Here is a 22,260-nt window from a genome sequence, read left to right as displayed (position 1 = left end):
GACCTACTTCAAGCCATCAGGAGCTGGTTCCTCGACTCTCTTGACTGCCTGGGCTCCATTTCTTGCTTTATCACACTGTTCCATCAGGTCTGTGCTGGGGGAAGCAGACACTAGGGAGCAGGTGAGCACATGGGCTTCGAGCAGCCATCAGCTTCTGTGCTGACTTGCCTCCCAGCGTTGGCCGGCCCGAGAACTGAAACAGGTCCCTGTTGTTGTGTTACCATTTTCTGCACGGTTAAGCACACGCTGGCCATTCGTTTTCTTGGCAGGCTCCTTTGTATTTGTCTTCTTCGCCTTCCTAATGCACGTTTCCAGCCTGGGCTCCTCAGAGAATTCCCTGCAGGACAGACTCAGTCCCCACGGCTGCTTTCTTTAGAAACCTCGTCCTCCTTTCTCTCCTCCATCAGGATCATTTCACTTTATTGTCTAAATCCTCTATTTTTAAGAGTTTATCGTGCTTCCTTTCAGATTTTCCAGCCTTGTTCATTTCCTTCTGGTCTCTGCATCTTTTGACATCGTCCTTCCTTGAGGCTGAGTTCTCATCTGACAATGCCCACCATTCCTTTCTTTGACTTTTACAAACTCCGTCTGACTCGGTCTCTTATGCTGAAGGTACAAGGTGGGAACGAGCAGGAGTTTATGGGGCAGGAGGAGGTTTGGCCCCTGTTGGTCTTTGAAGGAAATGAATCCAAAGCATCCACGTTTACTTGTAGCAAGGCAAGTCCAGAATGTTCTACATGCCATCACTTTTCTCTCTTCCCATGCAGATTTGATGTTCTCAAATGAAGAAAGCCATCACGCATATTTTTGCTTAGCCTCATATCCAGCTAAAGGGAAACAGGTTATTCATGTATCTATTATCATGTTTAAATAGTTTTAAAATCCTAGAAGATATATTTTTAAAATAATTATCTTTTAGAGATTTACAATGGTTTTTCAAGGAAGAAGGCTCAAGATATCACTTTGTAGATGAATAAATGGAGCTTCCCTAAGACCCTGAAGACAGATACATGGAACAAGAAAGTAAATACAGGTGGACTCCAAAATTCCAAAATGCAAATGGGTCATGTTTCAAAAGCTTATCTCTTGAATAAATATTTGGAGTGCAGAAAACATTTTCTTTAGAAAGAGAAAAGTGATACATTTACACACACAATGTATTGTTTCCCTATTGCTGCTGTAAGAAATTACCCCAAATTCGGTAGCTTAAAACAACATACATGTCTTCTACTGTTTGGGGGTCAGAAATTGGAAACAGGCCTCACGGAGCTACAGTCAAGGTACCGGCAGCACTGCCATCCCTGTGGAGGCTCCGGGGGGGAGGGACCCACTTCCTTGTCTCTTCCGGATCCAGGGGTCGCCCACATTTTGGTTCGTGGCCAGCAGTCACATCCCCTCCTTCATCACATCTCCTTGTCTACCTCTGCCCCTCCGGCCTCTCGCTTTCACTTCTAAGGACCCTGCTGATTCCTTTGGGTCCACCTGGATGATCCAGAGTAAGCTCCCATCTTCAGACCCTTAACTTAATCACCCCAGCAAGGTCCCATTTGCAAGGTAACATATTCACAGGTTCTGGGATTAGGAGACGGACACGTTTGGGGGCCATGATTCAGTTTACCACACACCATTTCTAGTTCTGCAACCCGGTTCAAAGGCTTATTAAACACCTAGTGTACTTGAGGTTTTACACAGTAGTTGACGGGTTCTTACACTCAAAAGGCAACTCACCCAGTCATTTTAAGATCTGTTCACGTGCCAGATGCCATGCTGGGCACTATGGGTACAAAAACGGTTGAACCTATCCCAGTCTCCCAGCAGCTCTAGCAGCTCCTCTCCTACCACTGCTGGGGGCAGTGGGTCCTGCTCCCGGGCCCCGGGCGGTGCTTGCTTCCCCCCAAGGGAGGGTACACACAGGGTCCAGCATAAGTAACGCCTACTGGGGTGTGGTTGGTAGGGTGACAATATGGGTCTAATAATTTATAGTTTTACTTTGAACATTTCACCTAAAATGTCATATGGTGTACTTGAGTGTGATAATGTTGTTACAGAATTATATGCTTATGATTTTGTAATAAAAATGGGGGGATTATTTGTGTCAGACCTCGTATGCATGAGGGCACCTGCAAAGTAGAGACACAAAGAAAATGAGGGGAAATGAAAAGATTTTATATTTTACATTTCAAAAATAGCATTGGAGCAGCAGTCATCTTCAGAAAAAAGCACATCTCTGCAGGACTGACTTTCCTTTGAAGACTCTGAGCAGGAGGTGAGTCGCCGTAGTTTTTCAGTGTCTGCCTGCCCAGTGGAGCCCACTTCCAGCCTCTCCCGGCTACTCCTGTTTTTCTGGGGCAAGGATACCCAGCCTGAGATATATCCTGACAGCTATTAAAGGAAATGGAAGCAGTAGCAAAGTGCCCTGTGTTTGGCCACTGTCTGCAGCCTCACCCTTTGAATTTTAGAGAAAGGCTAAAAGTATACATAGGTGACAATGATGGGGTGCTGATGGCGGAGCCGAAGACAGATCCCTCCATCCCTTGAAGCCATACTATGACTTGGCAAGTCACTCGGACACCATGCTGCGGGAGTTAGGCCCGGTGCATTGGGCATGGTGGTGAGGGCAGGGGCCGGAGAGGGGTGGCACTGGCTGCTGCAGCTAGGCTCGCCTCTGAGGGAGAGAAGGGGCCTGGGTAGGAGTACCAGGAGAACAGTCTACGCATCGGGGACACAATTCGAGATTGTGGCAGCAGAGACTGTGGGCTGCAGTGGGTGTTCTAAGTGGGCACGCCCTCAGGGTACCTGGCAAGAAGAAATTTCCTGCGGGTCTACCCAGCTCAGCACTCTGCCTTCCCTGAGAAAGTTCAGCTCCCAGGAGTGGGAAGCTAGAAGCCATGCTACAGCCAATCAACTACAATGTAAGCACTGGAGCCACCCTAAGCCAATCAGACGGTCTCTCTGCAGAGCTGAGGAGGGAGAAAGAGGGCCTGGGCACCGCTGGCACAGAGCCACGTGAAGGGCGGTGCTTGCTGTGGAGCCCACACACTCTCATGACCGAGGTCCTCAGAGCTGCCCTGCTGTTTCCACGCTAGAGAATGTTCCCACTAGTTCTGTGAGACAAACTAGTGTCCTTCCCATAAATACTGCCTTCCTCTTTTCCTTTAGTCACACTACTGTTCCTTAGCTGGAAGTTATTTTGACCCTAAAGGACATTGTAGCTGTGGCTAGAGACATCCTTGACTGTCACGACTGGGAAGAGGGGTGCTATGGCATCTGGTGGGATGCTCCACAGCTTCCACTGCTCAGCACAGCCACAGAGAATTTAATTTCTACCACAAAGAATTATTTGGCTCAGCCCTGGCTGCTGTGGCTCAGTGGACTGCGGCCTGTGAACCAAAGGGTTGCTGGTTTGATTCCCGGTCAGGGCAAATGCTTGGGTTGCGGAACAGGTCCCCAGTAGGGGGCGCATGAGAAGCAACCACACACTGATGTTTCTCTCCCTCACATTCTTCCTCCCTTCCCTTCTCTCTAAAAATAAATAAGTAAAATCTTTTTAAAAAAATTATTTGGCTCAAAATGTTAATAGTGTACAGTGAGAAACCAAGCTTGACAGAGATAATTTTTCTTGCAACCTAAGAAACACATAAATCACCCTGATCAAAGGGTCACTTATCATCATTATCAATGGTTCAACCATATGTATTTGCTTCTGTGATGCAATATGAGGCACAATATCACTAGAGGTATATTCCTAAAATGTTTAACTTAATCCACCAAGTCTTTAGATATAACTTACAGTGTACAGGAAACTAGAGGACGGAGTAATGAGCTAACTACACATGACAAGGCGATCACACAAGTCAGATGGTGGGATGTTCTGCAGGGCAAGTGGCACAGTCTCTTCAGTGAGTTGGCATCGTATGAAAAGAGACCATGGTAGATAATAAAAGGAAGGGACATCAATGGATTCAAGTGTGGTCTTGGTTCAGATACCAACTTGGAAAAACCACCTACCTATAAAGAGCATTTTGGGGTGACCAGAGAAATTTGAATATGGGTACAATATTACAGGAAATAAAATTTTATCAAAATAAAGTAGTAGAGATTATCATCTGAACTAAGTATAGAAAATTCAGAAGACTAAGCACTAAGGTTTTAACGCTGACAAACTCTGAGTGGTGGGACTATTTAAACTTTTTTATTTTGCTTGTCTATTTTCAAATTTTTTGCAATCTACATATATGAGGGAGGACCCAAAAACCCCCACAATTATCTTCTGGAGAGCAGGCCCCTTCTAGTACTGGCTTCCCCAGCTAGGTGGTGTTCTAGGAACCCATATGTATCAGTGTACCAGCTGGTATTGTAAGAGGCTGCATTTGGCTTCAGTGAATTTCTTTTGAAGACCCAATGTGTTTGCCCATTTCATGATGGGTGATTTATGAGCATCTGCCCACAAGGTGCGGAGTGTTCAGCAGTTTTTGACCGAAAATCGGCATGACTCCCGCACCCCACCCTACCTATTCCCGACCTCACCCCTAATGACTTTTTTTTGTTTGTTTCCCTGGATGAAAAAAGTCCTCAAAGGGAAACAGTTTGCCAATGTAGAAGAGGTGAAACACAAAATGGCAGAAGCATGCAAAGGCATCAAAACTGACTAGTTAAAAAACTGCTTTGAGCACTGGAAAAGCCATCTCGATAGGGGTACCGCATCAAATGGAGAGTACTTCGTGGGTGACTGAAGTTTAGACATGAAATAATAAATACACGATTTTTCAGAAATAAATTCTGGGTTGTTTGGGCCCCCCACCTTGTACTTCTATAATATTCAAAATTTATTTAAAATTACTAATTGACTTCTGAATGTAAGCCACTCAGGGATAGGTGAGTTGGGGGCTGCCTGCCAGAAAATTTTTCTGTATCTAAGGAGGGTGGACATTCACCCAGAGGCCACAAAAGATGCTAGAGACCTGGGGGACACTGACCAAAGATGTTCAGAATAAAAGGCTAGAGAGAGAATGGTGTGGTTCTCCATCAGAAAGGGAACCAAAGCTTTGGACTCCCGGTGCACTGGGAATCATAATTGTGTGTGTGTCTGTGCATGTGCGGAAGCGAAAATAAAGCAACAGTGAGCCAATCAGCATAATTGGGAGGAAGGGGAATTAAGGGAAGACGGAGACACAGTCATATCCATGATAAAACGCTGCAGAGAAGCTCTACAACAGCTGATCTAGAGAACAGATTCCAACAGCCTTCAGTGGGCTCAGGGCACAAGCAGCTGCCACTCAAATGGTGTTCTGAAATACGAAATTATCTGAATTGTTAAATGGGTATCTAGCTCAGTCAGCACATTTGCAGAATGAGATTCTGAGGCATAGGATGCTGTGATTTTGAGATGTCATGCATTTGCTCAACCCAGCATTAAATAGCTGGAGAGGGAAGCAGGAATCAAAGAACGCTCTCCCTAGCAAATCCAGAGAGTAAAAGTCTCTCCACCTGCCGAATGCTACCTATGTCCCTTTCCCAAGGTCAGGAAACAAACTCCGATGAGGAAGAAAGAACTATTACATTGTCAGGGACAGGCAGACTTCAGAGCTCATCTGTGTGCCTGTATTTGTGACTCCTACATACTGACTGGTGCTGTGGGTGCAATTCCATCACCAGCCACAAGGGCTGAAAGGCCGCCTCGGCTTACTGCTCCACCAGGTTCCAGAATGCCCAATTTATAGCCTGTCACCCAGAGTTTCCGTGGGAAACATTTCAGGGCTCTGAGATACGTGAGTTTCATCAGACATGCTTTTAATCTTCTGTCTGCCTGATGTTCTTTCCTCGGCCTTTATTTGTCACTCAGGCTCATCATATTCATTATCATTACTAAGTCACCTTGTACCTAGTCCGGCTTACGTTTGCCAGTACCCACCCTGATTCTCTGTGGTCGCAAACATTGCATTTGTCATTATTCATCTCTGTTGTTTGGGGAAGAGCATCGGGCAGACAGAACGGTCTGTTCTGAAGAGGGCAAGAATATTCTGTTTGAGGAACCAAGAGATGCTCTGTAGGGCACTGTCTGTAGGGTAAGAGTCAGGTGAGGTGGGCAGGGGCTGACACCTTTTGGGTCTCGTGGGCTCTGACAGGAGTATGCTGCTTTGTTCCATAAATAAGGGAAAGCCCCAGCAGAGTCTTAAGCAGAGCAAGTTATGATACAGTGTCTTTTTAAAATGCATTCCTTGGTGAGGGATAGGGTGCAGATGGAGGAGGGGGTAAGGGAGAAGGATGTGGCTAGAAGAGCAACAGGAGGGGTCCTGGCAATGACGGAAATGCCATGGACCTCAACTGTGTCACCGTCACTATCCCAGCTGTGATGAACTGTAATTTTGTGGGGAACTGGGTAACATCGGATCTCTATTACTTTTTATTTTTTAAAAGATATTCTTTATTTTTAGAGAGGGGAAAGGGAGGGAAAAAAAGAGGGAGAGAAACATTGATGTGAGAAACACTGATGGTTGCCTCTCACACGCCCCTAACCAGAGACCTAACCTGTAACCCAGACATGTGCCCTGACTGGGAATTGAACTGGTGAACCTTCAGTTTGACCCTTCAGTTTGAAGGACAATGACCAACCCGCTGAGCCACAACAGTCAGGGCTCTATTATTTCTTACAACTGTATGAGAATCTACAAAAACCTCAAAGTAAGTTTAATTTTTAAAAAGTGTCTCCCAGTCTCAACATGGAGAGTGTATGAGAGGGGGTAAGGGTGGGAGAGGAGACCAATTATGAAGTGACTCCAAGCCATCCAGTGAGCTGCTGGGCCTTGGACTAGGGAAGGGGATGAGAGGTGTGGATTGATTCAAGATGCATCTGGAAAGTGCTACGGAGAGACTCACTGAGGGACCTTGTGTGGGAGGTGAAGAAGAGGAAAAAGCACAGATTGGCTCCCAGGCTCCTGCCTACAGCAGGCAGGTGGACTCCGGCATCTTTTACTGAGACAGGACAGGAAGGAAGAGGAGCAGGTTTCATGGCCGTGGCAGCGGTGAAGGGGAGGCCAGCTCATGTTTTGGCAGCTTAAGTGTAAGGAGCCAGTGAACTACTCAGGTGGAGATTCTGAATGGGCATTTAAAACACAGTCACCTTAAAACATACTAAAAGTGAAATTTCCCCCCTTCAGCCCCTTTCCCAACTCCAAGGCCTTCCTTCTAGGAAAACATGATAGAGTAAGAAAACAGCAGCCACCTCCCTTGCCTCCACATGTCACCTTCAACCCTTTTCTCTCTGCTCACTTAACTGCTCTCCCGCACAGGACACAATCCAGACCTGAGTGGTGAACGCCTGACACAGGCGACACCAGGTTTGATTAGGGGGGCCCAAGTCCCGCCCACAAATAGCAGGCCCTGTCCAGATACCTTGCGTGTCACGTGGGGCCAGTGCCCACTTGCTAGAAACAGTCCTTTCTTCCTAGCCCGCTGTTCCACATGCAGCAAGCGTGCGAAGCGGCCTGCTGTCCTCAACTCTGCAACTGGTCGACTGAGCAGCCTCAGGGCCTGCTGTCTAAATGCAGCCGGCTCTCTCGGCAGTCCAGCTCGAGCAGGTGTGTCCCCAGGCGTCAGACTGAGGACTGAAGATAGAGGACTTCGCTTTGGCCTTTGCATAAGATGATTGCCAGATGAATGCAGTGGCATCAGGGGAATGGAAGAGGTCTGAATGTCGGCACAGAAAAAAACAGTGTACAGCCCAGGGGTCCCCAACCCCTGGGCTGTGGACCAGTACCGGTTTGTGGCCTGTTAGGAACCTGGCCGAGCAGCAGGAGGCGGGCGGAGGGAGAGTGAATGGAGCTTCACTTGCATTACTGCCTGAGTGTCTCCAGTCTCCCCCTACCACCCCTGTCTGGGGAAAAATTGTCTTCCAAGAAACCGGTCCCTGGTGCCAAAAAGGCTGGGAACCCCTGGACACAGTACATGAAAGGCGTCATATTAGAAACAGACCCTCAGTGCCTTTTCCTTCCTGAGTTGGAAGAGATCATCACTGATGAAGTAGCGGACTTTAACTTAGGAGCCCCGTTGCACAAACTAACTTCATGTGTCTTTTAATCCTGGAATCGCGCCCAGTCAGCAGTGGGAGATGCATGCTCTTTGAGGAGCTCTGGGACCTGCTGCTGACTGAGGAGAGCAGGATCTCGAGTCTTCCTCAGGCTCCTTCCAGGGCTGCAGGGGGCTGCACATGCTAGCTGCAGTTATTTCTCTTATTTTCTTGCCCAATGTACATAGTTGCTTTCATGTAAGATAAATGTATACATGATATAGCTCTTCTGTATTCTTTTCCATTTGGCTAATCACCCTTTTGTTGGTCAAAATCCTAAAGAAGAGGATGAATGAAAGGCTTCCTGAGCCCCTAATTAATTTGGGGTCTATTCTCCCCAATCTTTTTTATTCATTTATACATACATGCACAATTTTTTTACATAAATAAGATCATACTAGCCCTGGCTGGTGTGGCTCAGTGGCTGAGTGCCAGCCTGAAAATCAAAGGGTCACCGGTTCTATTCACATGCCTGGGCTGCAGGCCAGGTCCCTGGTAGAGGGCATGCAAGAGGCAACCACATATTAATGTTTCTCTCCCTCTCTTAAAAAAAAAAAGAGCATACTATACATATCCTGAACTTAGTATTTTTGCTGAATGATAAAATTGTGGTGATTTTTGCCCCCACAGACCAACAGATATGGAGCTACCACATTCTTTTTAACTATCCCAGAGCATGGATATCCAATAATGCTTGTGACCATCTGCCAGTGTAGAACGTCTTCTAGCTGTGTCTGGTTTTTACTACTGCAAATATGACCACAATAAACATCCTGTGTGCGTATATCTTTGCATATTTACGTGGACATGTCCAGAAGATACATACCAGACAAAAAATTGCTAGCTCAGAGAGCATGTATGGTTAAAAATTTAAAAATTACTGCTGAATTGTCCTAAAAATGTTTAATTTTTACTCTCACCCACACTGTAAATTTCCCAAGACTGTATACTATTAATTAAACATTTCTTCTGCCAATCTGATGCATTAAAAACAGGTGTCTCATTTAGGTTTTGTTTCTCTTATACTAGAAAGATTGAATATCTTTTCAAATGTTTATTGGTAATTTCAATTTTTTCCTTTAGGGAATTTTTGCTGTATTTAAAAGTGTTTTCATCAGGTTGTTTGCATATTTCTTGTAGATTTTTAGGAGCTCTTTTATGATAGATATTGATCTTCTGTTGCAAATATTTCTTCCAGTCTGATATTTGTCTTTTATTAATATATAGTATCTTTAATTTAAAAAAAGTTTTGAAGGATGCCTTCTGGGTATTAAGTCTTGCTTAGGTAGACCCTCTCTGCCTCAAAATTATACCTTTAGAAATTCCTTTATGTTTTTTCTAATACTTTTTTAAAAAAAGATTTTATGTTTTAGAGAGGGGAAGGGAGGGAGAGAGAGGGGGAGAGAAACATCAATGTGTGGTTGCCTCCTGAGCATCCTCTACCGGCACCTGGCCCGCAACCCAGGACTATGCCCTAGACTGGGAAGTGAACTGGCAACACTTTGATTCGCAGGCCAGCACTCAAACGTTGAGCCACACCAGCCAGGGCTATTTTTTTCTGATACTGTTATAGCTTTAAGTTTTATGTTTATTTCTAGAATATTTGTAAATTTATGAGGCAGGACTCTGATTTTACATTTTTTCCAAAGGTCTTTATGCTTATTGTCTCAGTGCCAATTACTGATGATTTCTTTCTTTTCCCGCCTTTATAATATGTCCAATTCCTATGTACACACATTTGCCTCTGGACCCTGTTCTTCTGCGCTGATGGGTCTGTAAATTTTAGCCCTGTCAGGATCACACTTCTTCATGACTACCGCCCTATAGTATGTTCTGACATCTGGCAGAACACATTCGCCACTGCCCATGACTACTGCCATTTTTACCATTTACAATAACTGATGTAGCTATTCTTAAGCATTTTTTCTTTTACACAAACTTTATAAATGAATCAAATTCCATTTTTAAAAATATCTGTGACTAAAATGGGCTTGCACTGAATAGGAAGAGTAATTTGGGGACAGCTGACATCTTAACAACACTGAGGTTTCCCATCCAGGGACACAGACGGCCCCTTCATTCAGTCAACTCTTCTTTTACATCTGTACGCAGCCATTTGCAGTTCTCTTAATCAGGCTTTGCGTTCTTCTTGATAGGTTTATTCCTAGTTGTTATAGTTGTTGTTGTTAGTGTGAATGGTATTTTTTCCTTTATATCTTATAATTGGCTCTTGCTTTTTTATAGGAAAGCTATTGATTGTAATATATTGATCCTGAATTTAATGCTTTAATGAGTTCATTATTAGTTCTATTAGCATTTAGTTGACTCTTTAGAAACTTCTATTTAGAGGGGTGTTAGCAGCTGCATTTGATTACATTTTTGTATATTCTCTTCTAATTAACATGTTCTATTTGTTCTTCTGATCTAATTCCACTGCCCATATTTGCCAGTGTAATGTGGGACTAACTTTAACACTAGGTACTAACTTTAAAGAGAAGAATTCTAAAATTTTACTGCTAAATGTTTCCTTTAAACTTCTCAGAGAAAACGTCTTTATTAAGCTAAGGAGATTTTTTTTATTTTCTACCTCATTAAGACTTATCAGAAATAAGCTATGAGTTTAACCAACTTATTTTCAGTGGGTTAAAACAAATTTTAATTCAGTTCTTTATATGAAAAGCAGTCCTCTTTTGTTCATGTAAAACTTTAATGACCATGTACTCTATTTCATGAAGAAAGTATAATGAAGTCAGAGACCTCTGATGCCATTTGAATTGGTATATATTAAAAATGTAGAATTAGAAATATTTGGCGGGGAGTACATCAAGACAAATCATATATTTATACTATTGGTAATTTAACATGAATCCCTCACCTTGAAATCATCGGGAATGAGGAGTTTTGATGTTCGTAGAAAATTCAAGATATATCTGAACATCTGTCCATCTCTGTCAATGAAATAGTGCTGTTTGAGACTGTCCAAAACAATGGGCTCTGTACCATCAAAAAGTCTTCCGATTCTGTGATAGAAAAGAGGGAACAGTGAAGACAATTAGAATCAATTGTTCAGCCACTAAAACTAAGAGCTACCATTTTGTGTTGCTGTCAAAGGTAGCAGTTTTGAAGATGGCAGGCAGGAAAAATTACCCTTTAAGTAGTTATGGTTCTTTGAGAAGTACTGGTCCCTGCTTGATAAATACCTCAGGACCAGGCAATTCAAAGTAGTCTCAGGCTTTCTCAAGTAAATTCTTTCACTCACGGTCTTTTTTCTGTAAAGAAGATGTTCCTGACATGGTGATTATGGCTAAGTGCTGTCGGTGTAATGGAAGATCGAGTCTTTACCCACCCCGTGTTACTTAAAACAGCCTTTTTTGTACTTAAAGATGTTATTGTTCCAAACTGCCTTTTAAATGAATTTTGAAAAATAAATTTTGTTTTTAAGAATCTGTTTTCTGAGCTTTCCCCACCCATAAATCCCAAACTTTTCAAAAATAGAACAATACCTCTATGCTAACACCTACATTTAATTATAAAAAAGAATAACTGAAAAGTATCACTCATCTAGGAGAATATGTTTTCCATTAACAATACACAGTCTAATTTCTTAGGTCTCAACAAAAATCATTTGTAACAGCCAGGTATCATTATAAAAAATACATATTTGACCACCCCAAAAATACAATACAAAATACATTAGACCACCCCAAAAATATGACCTAGGTTTTGCAATGTAAGTGACTACGGGTAACTTTTAAAAACAGCAATCCATATGTTTTTCCCATTTGTAGAGTAAACAATTGAACAGTGTGCTATAGTCAAAGTACATTGCATTCACTATCACTTAACCCTTTAAAGAGGGCTGAACCCAGACACTTTAGCATATATTCAGTTAAGAAAAAGTGGTCACATCTATACTATGAGAAAGTAAAGGACTGACTAATGACTATTAATTATAAAAAATAAATAAAAATAAATAAAAATTTAAAAGGTGCCTTTTTTTTTTTTTTGCTTTTCATTAACAGTGTGGGCAGAAAAATGGCTCCATTTTCTTAATGAAAAGCTTTTGTAGAACTCATATTTTTGATTTGGAATATCATCTTATTGCTTTGAAGATGATTTTGAACTCATACATTTTTAATCTTATGTTGAAGTGGGAGATATGTAACAGATCAGTAATTCCACCCATTAAAATACAACAAACAAGTAGGAAAGCTGCCCCCCACCCACAAGAAAGGCATGTGAATTTCTGTTTCAATAAATATCTTTCAATAGAGTTAGAAAATTCATGTCCTACTTGAAAGTAGTAAATGCAAAGAAGAAAAAAACTAATTATGGTCAGGTCACATATATTTTTCTCAGCTAATGTACTTCATCCAACTTTCCATGAATTGAGGGTGATTAACCAGGGTGTGGATTACAACCATCCCAGATTGCTGCAATGCATTCTACCTTGTCATTCATTCCTCATTAACACATCAATCAAACAGTAGGCTACATGAAAAAGAGGCAGTGAAACTAAAATACACTTAGTCACTTATTTATAGTGTTTCCAGGATGAGAAAGAATGAGAATGGTCTATTATTAAAACATTTTACCCTTTACTGTGAATAACATAAATTTATGGAGGAAGAAAAGGGAGATATACTTATTAAGTGCTTTCCAGATACCTTCCACTGTCCTCAGCATCTTATATGAGTAACAAAACCTCCTTTTAAAGATGAAGAAATAGGCTCGAAATGATGAATAACTTGCCCAACTAGTTAAGTAGCATGGGGGATTTGTGCATGGTCTGTTTGATCTTAAAGGGGCCTCCTAACAATGACTGGAATGAAAAGAATTACCACGACCTAAAGAAAGCTTTTGGTCTAGCGTTTTTATTTCTATCTTATATTTGTTCAGCACGAGCTTTATAATGAAACATAAGCATGTACAATTATTATTATTATGGCCTGAAAAAATTAGTATCAGTGATTGCAAATCACTTTAGTAAGGAAATAAAAAGTAAATATTCTCTTCTTAAATAAATCTTATGCTTTTTACACTTACATGCTCATTCCCAAAATCCAGACTTGGATGGACACTGGCACGCAGTGAGTGATTACTGAGGCTCTGTGGAGTGGACAAGCGAAGCAGGGACTGCGTGGGGAGTGGAATGACGCTCGGCCAGTTACTAGCTCTAATCTGGGTAAAATAAATTCTCTGGCTCCATTTCTGTTATAAAATTGCCTGTTTTTTTTTTCTATAAAATTGCACTGACTTTTTCTTGGAGTTGATGAAAATATCAAATAGGGTCATGGCTGCTCAAAAAGAGTACAGCAACAGAAGGTATCCCAAAGTAAACAAAAATTTCTGTGAGAACAGTTTTTCGAAGATTGCAGGCACTAAAAAAGAATGGGATTTAAGGAAGAAAAGAACAATCTTGGTAGAAGTGTATTGCTATAGTTTTCTAAGAGGAGAGGCCTGCTGTCTGAACAGTTTCTAGGATGCCAAAACAAAACACAACGAAAACCACCTCTCGCAGGTAGAGCAAATTGGGCATAGCTGCAATCAGAAGCACCTTCCCATCTTAGATGAAATGGGAAAAGGTGAGAAAGAGAGCAGGAGGGTAATCTGAAAAAAGGCCCAAAGCAGTGAGAGGTGGGGGCAGGAGGGGGTGAGCAGAGAGGTGGCGGTAGCCTCTGAGCAAGATGGTGGGAGAAGTGGAGTCTCCAAGTGTAAGGAGACTCAAGGAGAACGGGCACAAGTTGAGGAGGAAAGACTGGCCCCCACCAGGCAGGTAAGAACCCCCAGCCGGGCAGCGGTCCGGTGTGCGGAGCTGCGAGGGCTGGAACCTGCGGAGGCCCGGAACCTCCCTCGTGAGCTCGCAGCAGGCGGGGAAGATGAGCTGCGGACCCGGAAGGCCGGAAGATGGTGGGGAAAGGCCTCCTGGCGGCCTGCGCAGGGAAGAAACACTGTGTGGGCAGCGCGGGGCTGAGAGGGAACCGGCTGTGAGGAGGAGAACTTAAAGGCTTGGAAAAGAAGAGCCTGAGGGCCGCGCCTGATGCATATGCTTGACTCAGGTGACAGACCTCTTACCTAAGGAAAGAGTCCCCACATTTGAGGCAACAAATGCTAGGAATAATAAAAGAAAACACAGTGGTGCTGATTTTCGATAACTTAAAAGGCAGGAATGTTTAGGGTCCTAAAATCAACGTGAAGGGCAGGGCTGTGTCAATGATCATAAAAAGGCGTCCTGGGTGGGTTTTGAGATTGGGCTGAATGTGCTGTGGAAACCATTGTTTGGCTAAGCAGATAAAGGGGAAAGTGGACCCAGGCGGTATTTCTTGTGGACATGTGAGTGGACGTACAGATCAAAACTGCAGCGATTTGTAAACCCTGGTGCCTGGAAACTGTGTGGAACTGATTACAGTTTACTAACCTTGGAGAACATTCCTGGTTTTCAACCGACCAAGGCCAAGCTGGCTCTGGATGATGTGTCGTTGTTTGGTTGTTGTTTTTTAAACACTCCTTGAAGCATGTGGTGATGCTGAGGGAAACTTCTTCCCACAATTTCATTTTTTTTTACATTTATTTTGGACATTTTCAAACTTATGCCAAAGCAGAGAAAATAATATAACAAAGTGCCATGTGTCCATCCAGTTTCAAAAGCTATCAACTCTTGGCCAATCTTGTCTTACCTTATACTTCCATGCCTCACCCTCCCCACTGGGTTTTATGAAGTAAATTCCAAACATTTGTGATTTGTAAATATTTCATTGACTGCTAGGATTATAAAAGTTCACTAAAACTATACTTAACAGATAATGAAATATATTCCTCTTTCTTGCTTTTTAGTATTACCACACTGTTGATTATTCTTGTTTATGGCACAAATAATGCAGAACCAGATCCCTGAGGAAATTAAACTCCTTCGGACGGAAAGTAAGTCTGGCTCCCCACTACGACTCCCTGCTCTCTGGTATTAAAGAATGGTCTGGAATGAAATGAAGTGAACTGCAAGTACAGGGGTAGGGCCTGATTCACCTGGCTCAGTGTGAATCAGTCACTAAGAATTTATTTTTTCTTGTGTATTCATTCATTTATAGGACCTGGTTTCTCTAATTTACAGTGACTCAGTTTTTTTTTAAAGGATTTCTCTTACTTCCTTTACAGTGCACTCATTTAGTTACTGATTCATTCTTTATTCACTGGGCCTGACCATGAGAAGTAGAGGGTACACAGTCGTGAATAAGCCACCTTCCTTGCTTTCGTGGAATTTAACAGTCTGTGGGGTGGGAATACAGAGCAAGTGTAGTGTGATGGCGTGTGTCACTGGGTGTGTAGACAGAGCTAGGGGTGTACACAGGAAGTGCGCCCAGCTCAATTTTGAGGAGGCAGGGAAGAAAGAAAAAGTTCATGGGAGACCTGAAGGATGAGCAGAAGTTGGCCAAGTACAGAGGGGAGGTAAGGCTAGCTAAGAAAGGAGAGGGGTAGGGAAGCTACAAAGGCTTGCAGCTGGAAAAAGTCTGGCATGTGATTACTCTCTACGGGGCTGTAGACTCAGGTCAACTGAAAACCGAGGCTGGGGCAGCAGGAGCCAGATCATGAAAAGCTGTATCAGCCAGGTCAAGGACTTGGTCTCGAGGGTGATGGGGACTGATGCCAGGCTACGTTCTCAGCAATGTCAAGGAGAAGAACAAATTTAGAAGTGAAACAAAATTGAAATGCCATATCTGAAATCACATCTCACAGATGCAGTTTGTGGCTTCTCCACATCCTGTCTTCTTTGCACAGCATTTGACTGTGTCATTTGCATAGAGCACTGGTTCTTAACCCTGGCTAGACAATGGAGTCACCTGGGGACCTTTTAAAAAATGCTGATGCCTGCAGCCAGATATTCTGAGGTTAGGGTTGGGGTCCCCATGTCCACCTACATTCTAAAAACTCCCCAAGTGAGTGTAATGGACAGTTGAACTGAGAGCCAGTGCAAACAAGGGTGAGCAGAGAGACTAAAGAGGAGCAATTCACCGTCATCCCCTTGAGACGCTTTCAGTTAGTCATTCTGACAGAAGTGTGGTTGGCCATTTACGAAGAACTGTTACAGCACTTCTTAAATAGCCAACCACACTTTCAGAAGCAAAAGATCTCCAGGATGACCTGGTTCAGCCTCCCGTTCTACAAATGGAGAAACAGTTCCAAATATGTAATGCTCAAGGGTGCACAGCTGGCTAGACACAGAGCTGGCTCTCATGCCACCATGCTGCCCTTGGAGAAAGGACAGTCCCATTCAAGCCCATGGAGGACAACTGCTCCAATGCCAGTTACTATTTATTGAATAGCATTATGGGCCCAAGAATGAGCTGGCTCTTTGATGGGCTTTATCTTGTTTCATTCTTACAGTGATCCTGTGAGGCAGCCACCATATTCCCATTACATAGACAAGGAAAATGAAGCCCTGTACGGTTGTCACTTGGCTTAGATTTCAACCTAGGTTTGATGCTACAGCCTGTGCTCCTGACCACTAAATATACTGCTTTTTTTGGTTATAATTTCGAAAACAAAACACAACAACAAAAACAACAGCTAAACAACTCCCCTTGTGAATTGCACAATTTTTATAATTCAGTAGCATTTGCCAATGTATGTTATCCCAAGCAAGTTTAGTTATATACGCTTTGTAGGGAAAATAATTTACCTAATAATTGGGATGTAAAAAGTTGAGAGGCTCAGGGATTTGCTGTACTTGAGGTCTGGGTACACTGAAAAGATACCCTAAGGTGAACCAAACCAAAACACCCCAAGACTTCAGAGGTTACTTTTAAACAGTTTGTATAAGTGTGGAGTATGTGACAAGGGATGGAAAAGTGAGGCTTCTTAGGACAATGAAAACCTTTGGGGAGAGTTATACACATGAGGTTCTAACTCTATTTATCTTGAGCTCTCATATTCCATTATGTGCCGTGTCACTACATTTAATCCTGACAAACCCCTGTGGGATTTGTCACTTTACAGCTAAGAGAATTTAACTTAAAGAGGCTTCCAACCCTTCTGTGGCGCCACACTCCCAAGCCTCCTAACATACCCAATCCTCCTAAGCTGGCTAAACACAATGTCCATCCAGCACCGTGGTATGTTACATGACACCAGGCCCTGCTTTCCCAGAGGCAAGGGTTAATCCTTCCGACTCTCCGGAGCTGGTGCACACATGGTAATTACACAGGGAGGGAGGCTGTTAACAGAAGGGCTCATCTGCACTGCCCCAGGGAAGGCGGCACAGACTCTACCCAGGGGTGGGGCTGGGAGTGAAGTGCTGAAGACAGACTCAGGGAGCACGATGGTGAGGAAAGGGCAGGACACAGGTTGCTGGGCCTTCCCCCCTACTGGTTCTCCTTGGCCAAGAAATGCCCTCTTTCTCCATCTCTGGGTTTTTCAAGCCATGGAAAATACCATTTGGACTTAAGAAGAAGATTTATTTTGCTAAGCAATTCAGAGGCAACTTCCAAATTATTTCTTTAGCATTACTTTTCAGGGATATTTTTAATTATAAAAGTGACACCTACTCATTGTTGAAATTAGAAAAGTATGGAGGATGAGGAAACAGCAAAACTGATAAACAATCTGCCATGAGTCCACCAACCAGTAGGGCATTACTTGGAAAAAAAAATCCAAGTTAAAGAGTGTTTTTCCATTGAATAATTTTGTTTTCAGAAGCAGTTGTGGCTTTGTACATTTTTCTGTCTAACTAATCCAAGTTAGTAGATTCCCAATTAAGTTTCTGTCCTAATATCTGAAAGCTAAGAAGGATGGTGAATGGGGTTAGAGGGCTGGGTGAGGGTATGCATGTTTGTGCACAAACAATCGTGTGTGTGCGCATGAGTGAGAGGTATGTGGACAGAGCTGTCGCTGTAGGTAGAACCTGGACTCAGAGTAGCAGGGAGGGAGGGAGATATGCACAGAGGGAGCAGCATTGCAACCAACAGAGGCCTTTCCCTCTTTTCTGTTGAGATGGGAAAGGAAGGAAACAAAATGGGTAAGTGGAAAGAGAAATGTTAAATTCATAGCTGAAACTTTTAAATTTTAAAAAATATTTTATTTATTTATTTTGAGAGAGAGGGGAAGGAAGGGAGAAAGAGAGAAAGAGAGAGAGAGAGAGAGAGAGAGAGAAACATCAATTAGTTGCCCCTCACATGCCCCCAATGGGGAACCTGGCCCACAACCCAAGCATGTGCCCTGACTGGGAATCAAACCTGTGACCATTAACTTTGCAGAATGACACCCAACCTACTGAGCCACGTTACCCAGGGCCATATTCAAAAACTTTTAAATATATGATGGTTCATACTGTTTTCTCTCTACATATGCATATATATTTTTAAATGCCCATAGTAAAAAGTTTTTCTTTCTTAAAAAGGAAATACTATGCTAGACATAATTTTAATGTAAAAAAATAAAAAAACCCCATCAGTCAACTTACTGTTTTAAAAGTATGAATGATCATAAACAGCATTTACTTTGCTTAAGTATTATAACTCTTTTAAAAAGTCTAGGAATAATTCTTTATAGTTTCCACACTTGGGAAATTTCATCTATATTTTATGAACACAGATAAAAATTAATTCAGAGCTTGTTAGAGAAATGGATAGAAGTAATGTAAGAGAAGGGAGACAATACCTTCTCAGTAAAAACAAACAAAACAAATTACATCTACTTATGGGGAAGTAATGTCTCCAGTATGTTCCCTGAGGCAGCATCATTTTCTTAAATGATACACAGAACTGGAGAAAGTAGGGGAGAAAGGAAAGGCAAGTCTAAAATATGAGGGAAAATCTGACAGCAAAAACAACTCCAGACTCGGCGTTTTGGAGAACTGCTTACTGAAGGTGACACCGATGGCTGGTGGGGAGCCAAGGCCACTTGGGGCTGCCACCCTCCAGGAATCCTGGGGGTCCTCCCATGGCTCTGGCTAGAGATTTTTTTTTAAAATTAGCAGTTACATTGTTTACTATGAAGAATGTATTATTATTATAATTAACCTGATTTTAAAAAAACACCAGCATTTACATAAGCAGACTTTTAATTTTTGAATTTATTGACTGTCTACCCTGTTCCTGGTGCCCTGCCAGGCCTTTAAAATGACACAGTCCCACTGGGAGCCGTGCAGGACAGGGGAGAAGACCTTGCCAGCCTGGAGCAGGTAGGAAGGCTTCCTGCAGGACGGGATGCCTGGGCAGGGCTTCACCAATCACTAGGTATAAGGAGAGAGGCACACAAGGGCTTGAAGAAGGGATTTCAGGGAAGAACGAACATGATGGGGGAGGTGGGGACACAGCAAGTGAAGAGCATCTCTCTCAAAGTGTTGACCTCAGCAGAGCCTGTGAGGGCCCCATGATTCACAAGAGCTTAGGTATGGAGCTGTCAGTGATGTCCTCGGAGCCCCTGGCACAATCAGCTCAGAAACTCAAGAGACCTGGGTTTGAATCCTGGCTTTACATATTTAGGACTAAATCAGTTTGAGTTTTGATTTTGTCATCTGAGAAGTGAGATACTAGAGAGCCCAAAGAATTCTTAGGAGGAATAAATGACTGTCCAATAAAAGCTACATTTACTGAGTGTTCACTACAGGTAGGACATGGTACTGAGTCTTCAAAACAACTCTCCCAGGTAAATACTATCATCCCCATTGTACAGAGGAAGACGCGGCAGCCAACTAATTAACACTGAGGCCAGAATTAACCATCAGGTGGTGGGACTGCTGAGCCAGCTGGGAACCACACCCTTACAGCCCAGCGACTCTCTTACTGCTCCTACTTAAACACTGTGCCTGCCTGGCACGGGACCAGTAAAAGCTGACAGAGTCTCACCCTCCAGAGTGTGTGCTGTGCCAAAATGGAGTTCTGACTGCAAATACTACCCTGCTGTGCATCTGGAGTTGGAAGGAAACTTTCAAGATTACCTAGCCCTGCCCTTTGGTAATGCCTGCTTTAAGATGATTTCTAGGGGAAAGGACTATTTTTCTAAGATCAGTCCAGGATCAGATCATCATAATCTCCCTTGGGGGCCCACTTCAGTATCTTTGGCTCCAGTGGTTTCTGCAGAGGTTTCTTCCTGCTTTCTTTCGGGGCGTCAAGCACACACGTGCACCAGAGCCTGCCCTGCAGCCCACCTCCACCTTCCTCCCAACAGTCTGTCGATATTTGGAGGAATTTCCAAGAAATTCTATTTTTCTCCTGATTTAAAACTCTAGAATAATTTTTCCATTAATAATTACTCTTTGGAGAAAAACATAATAGATAACATTTTTTGAGTTTGTGTTAGACATTCTGCTAAATTTACAGATGATTTGATTTAACTCTCACAACAACTCTGTGAAGTATTTACACATAACATTTTGATCTGACTGATGTAGAAACCAAGGTGCAGAGCCATCGGATAACTTGCCAAGGGTTGCCAGCTATGCAGTCTCCCTGTCCCCAGGAGTGAAGGCCAGCCCCTCTGCACGCTGTCCCCGACTCCTAGTTTGCATCTGCCCCAGACCTCCCAGCTCCTCTCTGGCTCTGGCACCTCCTGCCAGTCCTTCTCTATCCTGCAGCTGCTCTCCAGTTCCTGTTTTCCAATTTCTTGTCACGTACACTCTTTAACATGTGTTCCATTGAATTTATTCTGTTTTTGAGTAACTGCTCTTACTCCTGGGCTTCTGAGTATCACTAGCCCTACGTATTGAACCAGTGCCTTCCTATCCGATGACACGTTCCTGACTCTTCCATCTGTGCCATCGATTTAATAAACGAACGGACTCTAGGCCCTCCCCCTGTGACTGCTGCTCTCCCAGTGGCCCCACCCTCTGCGGTACTTTGAGATTATTAATGACAACAGGGCACAGAACAGAACCTGTCCCCGTGTCCCTTTGGACTTGACTCTCCCAGACTGTCGGGATTTGCTTACAGTGTCATAGTAGTCACTTCAAATGAAGGCATCACGTTATTACATGACACTAAGAGAGGACCATGGCAAAGCCGGCCGTCTCCATCTTCAGTGTATCAGTTTTTTCTTCTTTGTAATGGGGCTAGCAAAGCAGCAGCTTACAGGAGTATGTAAATTTTTGCTTAGTACCTACAAGTGGAAAACCAGACGCTTAATACAGTGCTTAATAAAAAAAGAAAGAATAAGAAAAAATATAATTTACCAAGAGGCTAGGTAAAATGCTTTTCTAAAACCTCACAGAAGCTGTGTGGAAGAAAACAAGTGAATCTACCCCAATGCACCTGTACCCGTTCCCACCCGGACACAGACACGCACTGCTGACACCTTTCGAGGGTCTTCCAGCAGCGAGCATTGTTCAGATGCTCCGCTATCAAAAGGTGGCTGGACGGTGAAAATGAATGGATTATTCTCCCACTGCATGACTTCAGAATGACTAGGAAGCTTAAGAACACTTTCAGAAACTGGACTTTATGAGGACAAAGCCAAAGGGAGGAGATTTTGCCACAGGACTGTGAGTTTTATTCCTTAGAGGAAGGGAGGAAAGCTGAAAAGTGGAGAAGAGTTATATTTATGCAACTCCAAAAGTATCTAAATATTTTAAAGAATATGTAAAATTATACCTCCCTTTCACTTAAAAGAAAAGTTCTCATTGCTTCTTCAGATCACAATGGATGATGTGCCTCGTTGGCCTTATACTCTGAGAAGCTTAATTAAGATTTCAAATTTATGTCAAAAGATTATGTAAATAGTCACCAAATCAAAATGACGTGCAAAATATTAAGTATAAATCAGCTCATGATTCAAAGACAACATTCTCAGGTGTGTGAGGTTGGGAAATAACGAAAGCGGCTGCTGACAGCACGGTGCCTTTGGCTGCACCACAGCCAACAATGTGCTGTCGTAGGTGTGTGTCTTGTGTAACCTGCTGTAACTGTCGACACCCTTCTGGGGCTCAGGCTTGGTTTATCATAGTTCAAGAATTTACCCAGAGGCACCGAGCCGGTCCCTAGACACGTTGGGCGGTAGGTGTATCTATTGGTTTTTCTCCCTATCCCTTTCAACAAAACACAGAACCAAGTCCCAACCTGCAAAACATTAAAAAAAAAAAAGTTTCCCAGCTAATGACAAGAATTCCTCTTTTTTTTCTCTTCCTTTTCAGATGATCACCTAGAGAAGTGGGCACATTTTAGTAGTCTCTGGATGCCATTTTTTCCCATTCTCGTGGTCCCTACCAC

General features: G+C 43.1%; 1 protein-coding gene across 3 annotated transcripts in view; it reads right to left on the bottom strand.

The window, feature by feature from the left end:
• The window catches only part of KCTD1 (potassium channel tetramerization domain containing 1), a 180,728-nt gene that overhangs the window by 8,885 nt on the left and 149,583 nt on the right, over nt 1-22,260 (bottom strand). For all 3 annotated transcript variants that reach the window (XM_028523755.2, XM_028523756.2, XM_028523754.2), the window contains exon 3: nt 10,941-11,085. In XM_028523755.2, coding sequence (XP_028379556.1) covers nt 10,941-11,085 — 145 coding nt within the window. The remainder of the gene's footprint in view (nt 1-10,940; nt 11,086-22,260) is intronic.

Source organism: Phyllostomus discolor, chromosome 9 (genome assembly GCF_004126475.2).
Source record: "Phyllostomus discolor isolate MPI-MPIP mPhyDis1 chromosome 9, mPhyDis1.pri.v3, whole genome shotgun sequence".
In the NCBI taxonomy this organism is placed as follows: Eukaryota; Metazoa; Chordata; class Mammalia; order Chiroptera; family Phyllostomidae; genus Phyllostomus; species Phyllostomus discolor.
This window is presented reverse-complemented; position numbering and strand designations above follow the sequence as displayed.